This window comes from Rana temporaria, chromosome 3 (assembly GCF_905171775.1).
Source record: "Rana temporaria chromosome 3, aRanTem1.1, whole genome shotgun sequence".
In the NCBI taxonomy this organism is placed as follows: Eukaryota; Metazoa; Chordata; class Amphibia; order Anura; family Ranidae; genus Rana; species Rana temporaria.
This window is the reverse complement of record NC_053491.1, coordinates 186,041,424-186,052,767: the sequence shown is the minus strand read 5'-3', so window position 1 is coordinate 186,052,767 and position 11,344 is coordinate 186,041,424. Positions and strand designations below refer to the sequence as shown.

At 41.2% G+C, this 11,344-nt stretch overlaps 1 protein-coding gene across 5 annotated transcripts in view; it reads right to left on the bottom strand.

Moving 5' to 3' along the window:
- OSBPL8 (oxysterol binding protein like 8) overlaps positions 1-11,344 on the bottom strand; it is a 356,358-nt gene that overhangs the window by 48,130 nt on the left and 296,884 nt on the right. For all 5 annotated transcript variants that reach the window (XM_040343960.1, XM_040343961.1, XM_040343963.1 and 2 more), the window contains 3 exons: positions 9,470-9,554; positions 4,027-4,195; positions 886-1,123 (listed from right to left, as the gene is read on the bottom strand). In XM_040343960.1, the coding sequence (XP_040199894.1) occupies positions 886-1,123; positions 4,027-4,195; positions 9,470-9,554 (492 nt within the window). The remainder of the gene's footprint in view (positions 1-885; positions 1,124-4,026; positions 4,196-9,469; positions 9,555-11,344) is intronic.

Here is an 11,344-nt window from a genome sequence, read left to right as displayed (position 1 = left end):
CGAGGTTGTCTACCCCTGCAGTAAAGAAATCTCACATCCGCCACTGGTACCTCTGAACGTGTAGCATTGATTATTACTCATGACCACTGTGGTTTCTCGTCTCTTGCTTGACTGTCAATGTTTTCTAAACTTTGGGACCAGTGACAATTATACAGCGATCAGTGCTATAAAAATGCACTGATTACTGGTAGGGAAGGGGTTAACATTAGGGGGCGATCAAGTGGTTCACTGTGTTCCCTAGGTGTGTTCCAACTGTGGGGAGGGGGGGGTGGGGGAACGACTAGGAGGAAAGAGATCGCTGTTCATACCAAGTATGAACACACGATCAGTCTCCTCTTCCCTGAAAGAACTGGGATCAGTCAAAAACCAAGTCTGCCAATTATTTTATTGTTCTTATAACTCACAAACTTGATTCTGAAGTACATGAAATGTTTCATACCGTATAAACTGCAATTTAATTACATATTCAAGATCATATTCCTTTGATGAACATTCCATTCATATAGAACTGCTAGTTTAAAGTAGAAATTAACAAATTGGAACGCCAAGCACGTACAGTAAAAGTTAACTGCAGGCAGGAAGGCTTAGGAAGTGTCTCTCATTTCCGTCATTCTAGGCATGTGCCCTAATGTAAAAAAGGAATAGTAGGAGCAATCAAATTATCTTACTGCAGGACCCAATGAGAATGTTTAAGTGAGGTCTTATTCGTTATACAAAAAATATTCGTATCTACTGTAGCAGCAAGCCATCCTGTAGAAAGTACTCCAAATACAAGTTTCCAGGTTTACCAAGGCAAGCTGTTTTCCTTGAAATACTGGAAAAAAGCACGAAACAAGCTCTTCTACAATGCAGATGATGGCAACAACAGAAGCCCATTTTCCTCACCTCTCCCAATTCTTCATGGGACTCTTCCACATATGTCGTCTCCTTTAATATATCAATTGGTTCAGGGTCAATAAACGAGTCATCCTGTCTCTCTGAGGTGTCGCTGTCACTCTCCTCACTTTTGCCAAGCCCATCATTGTCAGACTCCTCGTGATCATGGTCATTGTCCTTATCTGATTTGTCAGAATAAGTGTCTTGATCTTTAAAGTGTTGTCTTTCAATTTCACTGTCATTTAACCTGAAACAAAATGGCACAACATGACGTGATCAATTTTTCTTCTTACAACATGACGTGAACCCCTCCACCTGAAAAAATAACCCCTGTGACTGAAGAGGTTATCTGCAGCGCTGTAAAACACAGATAACCAGGATAGGTCATATCTTTCCATGGTTGACAAAAGATTAGATCTATTTGCTAGCTGGTTCACCCAGTGCTAAGCTCTTGAAGCTGCTCTGAAATTTCCCTGCCATTTGTTGATTTATGTACAATATAAAATAAATTATTCTGAAGACTGAAAACTTAGACACTTTTAGGACTACTAGAAATCTCTGCAACCAATGCTTACAATCTTTGTTGCTGCCATTTTTAAACCTCATTGACAATCCAGTGATCTCCAGCAATGCTTAAACTAGTTTCATAACTACCAAATACTGGTTACTGCATGGGCAACTTTGGCAGGTATCAAACCAGAGAATCACTAACTGTTTAATTAATACTTAAGAACTACCTTTCCAGCTTAAAAATGTATTTTACATGTTCATTTATCATATCATTCATTTATGGTCATTTATGAATCAATTGATGTATAATCACCATTCCTGGATGGAAATTTTGAATAAAAAGAGAAGTTCAGATTTTGAAAAAACAAAAACTAACCTAGGTGGATGCAGCATCAATTCAATGCTGCATCTGTCCTCCGCCGCCTCCAAGACCGAGAACTAAGCGATCTAACACTGCCGATTGCTCAGTTCTCAGCATTCTGTGAGCAGAGAGACATGGACTGTCAGTCTCTGGCTCTTTGCTCTGTCTATAAGGTTGGGATCTTTTCAGAGCTTGTACTGGATCTAAGACATCAGCCAACGGAGGCTTCAGACCACTGTTGGCTAAAAATGGGTCACAGGAATGCAGAACAAACTACACTCCTGTGATCCACACAAGTAGAGCCAAAATAACTTTGGCTATTTTTTCGCCCAGACGATGCTAGTTGTAGCGAAACGCGTCGGGACTCTACTGCTGCCATGCACTTTACAACATTGATGTCCTTTTTTATCTACTAAACTGTAAGTGTTTTTAACCGGTAATAAACGTTCCCGTTTTTACGGTATCACGCTATGTGCCTTTCGTTTTCCTCCACATAACTTGGGCAAGCTCTTCAATTCTCATGAGCCATCTCCCAGCTGAGGTTATCCCCTCCACCCGTTACTAAGCGAAGACTTCACCGTTATTTGCTGGTCGTTTGTTTTGGTGTGTTCCGGTATATCATCTCATCCATACCATTTACAAGCCTTACCGACCCTTTGGGCATAAGCTCACTTGGGTCCATCGCATCTGGTAAGCCTCCCCTCCTGGTGGCGGGCGTTATCACCATTATCTCATTTCAACTAGAATCACCGTGGGTGTCTTGTCACTGCAATTTTGATTGATTATTCCACTCTTGATTCCACGTTTACCTTTATGGACTCACATTTTCACAGAGATTGACTTTTATACCTAGGTTTATAGTGTTTCCACCATATCATTTATTATCATTTTTCAATCATATGATCAATGTATATATTTATGGACTCACTTATTTTCGTTCACACTCGTGTATGTTCAACATAGACATCACTGTCTTTTCACTATTTATTTCCCAGCGCTGCATTTTTTGGATTTTTGTTTGTATTTCTTTCCTTGTTTTCACTGGATTGTATGTAGCCGCTTGTCACCCTGATATTACAGTAAAAATTTAAAAACAAATCTGCGCTATCAGCAAGGACTGCTGCTCCTCTGAAAAGCAATCCATGATCAGATCGCTTTGCAGATGCATACGACAGGCGGTAAAGAGGCAATATTTTGCCTCCACAGGACCCTTTTTAACCATGTAAATGCAGCCTCACCACACTGCAACGGCATGCAATGCATACAGTTGCAGGGTGGTTGCAGTGAGGCCCTATTCACCTGGAGGTATATCTTCAGCTGCAGCCACAGCAAGCGTACACCCCCAGCTAATGCCTATGCAGCTAAAAGGTGAACAGTTGTGGGTGGTAAAAACAGCTCAACCGTGTGGTTTTACTGCCCTCCAACCTTACATGTGAAAAAGTCCTTGGTTCACATCTGTGTGGCTGCATGCTGCGCGTAGGGTAACCCATTCATATCAATGGGCTGCCCCACCTGCAGAAATGTAGTGAAAATCTTGCCGATTATTTTTTTTTTTTTGCGCTGCACCAAAAAAAAAAAATCTGTTTGCCAATGTGTGGGGTACTATTAAGAATTAATGGCATCCCTTAAGAGCAGAGCATTTGTCTGTGTGCCAGGAACGAGTATGATTTTGAATGTGTTCTGCAACACGCAGCAAAGTGAACCATGCCTTGGACAGGGGCGCCTTGAGAATGAAAATACTTTTCAAGGGAGCCCCGACTGAAAAAACATTGAGAAACACTGTTCTAGACAATCCCTGTAGGAAAGCAAATCTTCAGCTTTAGAGTTCTGTAGTAATATAGTGGCTGTTGGAAGGAACCACAACATCCAATGAGGGACACGCTATCTGACCATAACGTGTCCTCCAGATACCATGTCAGATAACAACAGTACCTAGAGCTTTTCAATAGCTCTTCCTTTTTAACAGGGTATATTCAGGTGCCCATATAATGTACATTTGCAGCCACACTTTAAAATGCTGCCTTGGCATGGCATTGCAGCTTTACATCTTTGGAAATGTATGTATTAAAATGCAAAACTAGATCTGCAAATGATAAAGCTTATAAATTGGACATCTGCTTAATGCTATGCACCAAAATTGACTGCACTGAAAAGACTGCACTAATGATGTGTACTGAAAAAGCATCAATAACATTAGATTAGAAATTATTTAGGTAGATTAGATTCAGAACATATTGACTTTAGTTTTATTTTTAGAAAAGAAAAAGGACAATACTTACTGGAAATTTTCATTGCTGTGCATGTTGTTTGCCCTTAGCAAGCCATAGAAGTTTACGTGGCTGTTCTCAGAGGAGTTGAGGTCATGCTCTTTACCTTCCCTGATCATGGTGCGTTTCAGCAAACTGGAGCATTTTAGAGCCAGCTCTAGTGCATCCATCCAGCACCTTCCTAGCATAAAAAAAAACAGACTGACAAAATCAATATCACATCTTTACAATATTTAACAGCTTTTAGTGTATATTAAAGATGTTTTAAAAGGCAGTTTTTTTTTATTTTACTGCATTCTATGCGGCAAGGTAAAAAAACCTTCATGCAGACCCCCCCCCCCCCAAAAAAAAACAAAATACCTGAGCCCAATCTCGATCCGGCGATGTGCACAAGAGCCAAAGCCTTCTCAGCTCTCACACTCCTCATTGGCTGAGATACAGCAGCAGGGGCCATTGCAAGGGAGCAGGGTCAGAGTCCTGCTCTGTGTGTAAAGATAAATGGTAATGGATCTCCTGATTTTGTTTTATTATCAAAGAAAAACTGGCAAAAAAAAGCTAAAAAACTATTTTTAAACCTCACCACCACAAAATGACTTCAAAAAAATATACGGTATATATTTTTCCTGGAGTAAATACCAATTCTACACATGTATTTTTTTGCTGTTTGTATTTGTAGTAGGGCCCAGAAAAAGTGGGCATTTTGCTATATATTTTTTTTTAACATACCTAAAACACATTGATACCAACTATAAAACTTGTTTCTATCCTATGTAAAATACACCGACACCAACCTAGATCCAGCCCTGATCTAACCATTTTATCTTTAGTTATTTTTTTTTTCAGAAGACTATTTCATCACATACTTCTCCTCTAGAGAGGAGAAAAGGATTAAATGCATATTTTTCTTCTCAGAGCAGAAAGAGATGCAGGGGATTGGCTATAATAGTCATCATTTAAACGGGAGCTGGTGCATAATGGTTAGTCTGAGTCTAGGTCGGTGACAGCTCGGGTCACACGTGCTCCCACCACAAAAGCAGTATGCACATTTGCAGCATCACAAAAGAAAACCCACCTTCTTGACAACACATACTTTTGCCGCAGTGTTTACCTTCAATTAACCACTTCCCATCCGGGCCAATTCTGGCACTTCGCTCCTACATGTAAAAATACTATTTTTTCTAGAAAATTACTCAGAGCCCCCAAACATTATATATGTTTTTTTTTTTTTTTTGCAGTTTTTGCAACTTTTTATGTCACATGGTATTTGTGCAGCGATTTGTCAAATGTGTTTTTCTTTTCCGGAAAAATAACTTTCATGAATTTTAAAAACAAAACAAAAAGAAAAACAGTAAAGTTGCGCATTTTTCATGTATAATGTGAAAGATGTTACACCGAGTAAATAGATACCTAATATGTCACGCTTTGCACACACTCGTGGAATAGCAAGAAACATTGGTACTTAAAAATCTCCACAAGCGACGCTTTACATTTTTTACAGGTTACATGTTTAGAGTACAATTGTTGCACATGTGGTAATACCTCACATGTGTGATTTGAATGCCATTTACATATGTGTGCGTGCCTTATATGTTCGTTTCTGTGCGCGAGCACGCAGGCGCTTTAAAGGAGTTGTAAAGGTAAAAGTTTTTTTACCTTAATGCATCCTATGCATTAAGGTAAAAAAACATCTGACAGCACCGCCCCCCCCCCCCCCCCCGAGCCCCCGTTTTACTTACCTCACCGTTCGAAAGTCCTGGGCGCGTGCTTGTCATCCTGCTCGGTTCCCAGCCTGGCCGTTGATTGGCTAGGCTGGGCGGATTGATAGCAGCGCAGCCATTGGCTGGCGCTGCTGTCAATCACAGCGGATGACGCGGCGCGCCGGGGGGCAGGGCCGAGTGATATAGTCGGCGGCTATGGCCGCTGCTGTATCACGGGAGCGCGCTCGCAAAAGCTTTCCACCATGCGAGGGAGCTCGCATGAACGTGGAAAGCTTTTGCGAGGAGGAGCCCAGACAGCCGCCGAGGGACCCCAGAAGACACGGATCCGGGTCACTCTGTGCAAAACGATCTGCACAGTGGAGGTAAGTATAACATGTATGTTATTTAAAAAAAAAAAAATTGTACCTTTAGTGTTCCTTTAACTTATTTTCTTATTCTTCATTTTATTTTTCTCTTTAAAAAAAAACAAAAAAACATTTAGATCACTTTTATTTCAATTACAAGGAATGTAAACTTCCCTTGTAAAAGGAATAGCGCGCGATAGGTCAGGTCCTCTTTATGGAGAGTCAATAAGACCCAACATTTCTTCTCCAGGCTGGAAAGACCGAGATCAAAAAAAAAAAAAAAAAAACACTCTCTGCCTTTCCATCCGCATCCCTGGCATTGTTTACTTCCGCCGGCCAGGACGTGACGTCATAACATCATGCCCGGGCCTCCGAGGGTCAGAGATGACTGGGGACCATCTGGTCATCGGAAATCTCTATGCTCAACTTCCAGCAGCGACCAATTCGTTTTCCGGCTTGCCGATCGCAGGGGCAAGCCGGGAGAAGCACTGGAGGTCCCCCTCCCGCCACCTGCAAGAACGATCAAGCGGCTGAACTGCCAATATAATTGTTCTTATGGTGCACAGAACCGCAGGCTGAAAAAAATGATATCTCGATGATGCCTGTAGCTGCAGGCATCATTCAGATATCCCCACTCAAAGTCCATGACGTCATATGACATTCTTGGGTGGGAGGTGGTTAAGAGATTTTCCCTGCATTACCTTTTTCTGCCACTAGATGTCCCCAGTCTGATAGTCAGCATCATTCAACAAATGTACTGTACTTGTGACTGGCAGAAGTCCGTCCACACCATGATATTTCCACAAAAGCATAAAGATAGCATTTCAAATATATATTTGTATGACAATTTAAAACAGTTTATGGATATTAATGATTTATTTTTACTCTGTATTGCAAAATGCTTAGTATCACTTCAATTATCCCTTGGGGATGACACTCAGAATCTATGTCATGAGACAGCACACAGCGCAATAACTCATGGCGACTAATCAGAACCAATATTTTACTAATCTAACCGTAGCCAACAAAAACCTGATTGATTTCTAGGGGTAACTGCTTTATAATATGCAGGAGGGAGGTTAGCATCATTAGCTGACATCTGGTTCTGGAGTAGGGAATTCCGCTCTCATAGTAGTCAAAATCGCCTCCAAAATAGGAAGTGATTATTAATTCAAACTGCCTTGAAAATATGTTTCACAAGTTTCGTTGGTGTAGAGGAGTTAAAGTATTCTGTCTGTTGGCACAATGGCATTTTCTGCTGCCTCACCCACGTCTGCTGCATGCCACAGAGCAGCTATGCAAAACCCAGGAATGTTATTCCACATTAACACTCTAAATACCAAGGGACTATGAACAGTTGCTACAAGGGTGCAACAGTCTATCCATTCTATCCTTATTACTTGGACAATTTAATCTTAATTTGCAGAAGACTGATTCACGTGTCAATTTGGGTATTGTGCGACAGTCAAACATCCTTCCAAATTAGCATACCGATTAAAGAAAGCATGAGTGTCTTAAAGTGGAGTTCCACCTAAAAGTGCAACTTCTGCTTTAAAACACTCCTCACCCCCTTACATGCCACATTTGGCATATCATTTTCTTTTGGGGGGGGGAGTGGGTACCTGGATTGGACAGGTTCTTCCTGTCTCACTTCCATAATTCGTCGCTTGGCCGCCTAGGTGACGACCCCTCTCCTCCTAGGCGCAAGCTGTCACAGCTGGGCGCCTACAGTTGCAATTACGGCGCCGTGGAGAGGAGCCAGGCTTCGGGTGGCTGGATCGCTGGACCGTGGGACAGGTGAGTGTGTTTATTAAATGTCAGCAGCTACACTTTTTGTAGCCGCTAACTTTTAATAAACTGAAAAAAGACGAACTTCACTTTAGGCCGGGTTCACACTATTCCGAATTGGATGCGGAATTCCTGCATCCAATTTGCAATAGCAGGAGATTGTGACAAGCTCTCTATGGAGCCGGTTCACATATCTCCGATGCGGCTCTAGTGCAAATTTGCACAAAAACCCTCTGCATCTTTTGGTCCGTTTCAGCCCAAATATTGGGAAAAAAACTGACCCGAAACTGTGAACCAGGACACACAGGACCCCTGGTGTGAGCCGCATTGGCTTGCAGTGTGAACCGAGCCTTAAGGTTTCACAGATGTACAACATAAACTGGTATAAAAAGAATCTTGTAGAGTGAAAGCAGAAAAGTTAACACTTGGCCTTCTGATACTCCCCAAGATTGTCGGAAACAAAAGCTACTGCACACCCTTTACCCCATCAGTTTCCTTGCATATCACTGATTTATTAACACTGGATATCACACCACTTCCTCAACCTATCCAAAACCAAGCTTATAATAATTTCCTCCCCCCACGTGCCCCTTCTCCTTTCCGCTAGGGTAATCCTGGACTCTGAACTGTCATTTCATACCCACATCCAATCTCTGTCTAAAGTTTAGACTCTAAACCATGCCACTGCAACCTCTCCGGAATATGCCCCTTTTGAACCAATGACACCACAAAGCTTCTAATTCACTCCCTGGTTATCTCTCACCTGGACTACTGCAACTCCCTCCTTCCTGATATACCTTTACAAAGGCTATCTTCTATTTAGTCCATTATGAATGCTGCTACCAGACTCGTCCACCTTACCAACCACTTTGTGTCTAGTGCCCCTCTCTGCCAATCCATCCACTGGCTTCCGCTCACCCAACAAATAAAATGTAATGTACCAACAACAATTTACAAAGCCATCCACAACAAATATCATCCAAAACTGCTTTCTTCAAGCCTCCCAGGATCTCCTGCTCTCTAGCCCCCTTGCCAGTTCCAAAATTCCACCCATCTTTTGGAACTCCATACCCCAATCTGTCTGGCTATCTCCGTAATCTATCCATCTTTAGACATTCCCTAAAAACACTTTCTACATCATGGAACATGGTTATCTTAATTTCACACATACCTATTCTGTATTTGAAAGTTCAGCCTTTGTGTAAATGTATATTCAAATGTATAGACATACTAGGTGGCATACGTTTCTCCATGACCTTCTCCCTGCTTCAGAAAAGTAACTATAAAATGCAACTCTAAAAATCTGAATTCTACATGTTAAGCAATCATTAGGTTCACTTTTTAATTATTCTACAGTCTATCATTTATTTTAAAGTAAAGGGAATGAATTACCTTAATAATATAAGGTGATCTATTCCTTCTTACACCCTACATACAGATCACAATATCCATTTCCTCTGAAATAATACGATTCTAAATAAATCCTGCGTTGGCAGGTGGGAAGGTAAAAATGTGAGCAGCTGGTATTGACGAAGAGCAAACATAGTACAGACCAGCCTTTATTTCAAGTCTTGCCTTTCAACCACAAGAAATATTGGTATTTACCGTCTGATTCTGACGCAGCTCTAATAATCAAGTAACTGCCTGGAAGAGGCTGAGTAATGGATCCAACAGCTTCACCTTTAGGACCCTTAAAATAAGTGAAGAAATGGAAAATATATTCAGTATTTTAACAGGAACCATACAAAAAGGTTAGCTGCAGGAAAAATAATTATATGAAGTTCTTACACAAAAACTTCAGCCCACAGCCTCTACTGATAGCGTTAGTTATCTAATGCAGAACAGGGGAAGCTTCTTTGGAGCTGGGTTTGTTTCTGGTTCAGACCTACCTCCCTCTAACATGCTAAGGAAGAGATATGGTGACACACAGGCTCTAATTTTAAGATTTTTTTCAGATGTGTATTACTGTGAGAGGCATACACAAATCAGCTATAGCGTTATGACCACCCACCATAACCGAAGCAAGTCGAGGAATGGACTCCACTAGACCTCTGAAAGTATGTTATGGTATCTGGCACCAAGCCGTCAGTAGAAGAAAGTCCTGTAAGTTGCAAAGTAGGGCCTCCATTGACTGGACTGGTTTTTCCAGCACATCCCGCAGATGCTCAATTGGATTGAGATCTGAAGAGTTTGGAGAATCTCAAACTTGTTGTGTTCCTCAAACCATTCTTGAACTCATCAGGCCAGGCTTCTTCCATTGCTCTAGTTCTGATGCTCATATGCTTATTGTAAGTGCTTTTGGCTGTGAACACAGGTCAGCATGGGCACCCTGACCAGTCTACGGCTACGCAGACTGATATGCAACAAACTGCGATGCGCAGTGTTTTCTGACACCTATCGGAAACATTAACTTTTTCAGCAATTTGAGCTACAGTAGCTCTTCTATTGGATTGGACTACACAGGCCAGACTTGTTCCCCATGTGCATCAATGATCCTTTGATACCCATGACCCTATCGCCAGTTTTCCTTTCTTGGACCATTTTTTGTAGGTCCTGTCCACTGCAGACCAGGAACATCCCACACAAGAGTTGAAGTTTTGGAGATACTCTGATCCAATCACATAGCCATTACAATTTAGCCCTTGTCAAAATCGCTCAAATCCTTACACTTGCCCATTTTTTCTGCTTTCGACAAATCAACTTCAAGGATAACATGTTCATTTTCTGCCTAATATATCCCACCCATTTTCAGGTGCCACTGTAATGAGATAATCAATGTTTTTCACTTTAGCCATCAGTGGTCATAATGTAATTGCTGATTTGTTTAAGGTACCCCATTAAGAGAAAGCATTGTTTTTTTTTTTAATAATCGGTCAATCTTCATCATGTTGTACTGTAGTAATGCTTTGTGGTCTTCCTGATCTTGCACTGGTGTTATGGCATGTGGTCTTTCTGATACTGCACTGGTGTTATAATATGTGATCTGACACTGTACTGGGGTTATTCTATGTTCTCTTTCCAACACTGCGCCGGTCTTATATTATGTAGGGATTCTGACATTGTACTATTATTACTATTATTATATGGTCTTCTGGATACTGAATGTGAGCCTACAGATATTGTACTGGAATTGTTACTATGTTTTTTCATAACAAAATCGGACTATATTATGTGATCTTTCTAATACTGCACTGGAGTTCAGCAATGTGATCTTTCTCATATGGTACTGGGGTTATGCTGTGATCTTTCTGACACTATCCTGGGGTTACGCTAATTGGTCTTTCTGATGTTGAACTGAGGTTACACTAATTGGTCTTTCTGATGTTGTACTGAGGTTACACTAATTCGTCTTTCTGATGTTGTACTGAGGTTACACTAATTGGTCTTTCTAATGTTGTACTGGGATTATTCTATAGGAGCATTTGGTCCATAACATTTACAATATCAATACACATCAAAAGATTGCAGTATGCCATAAAA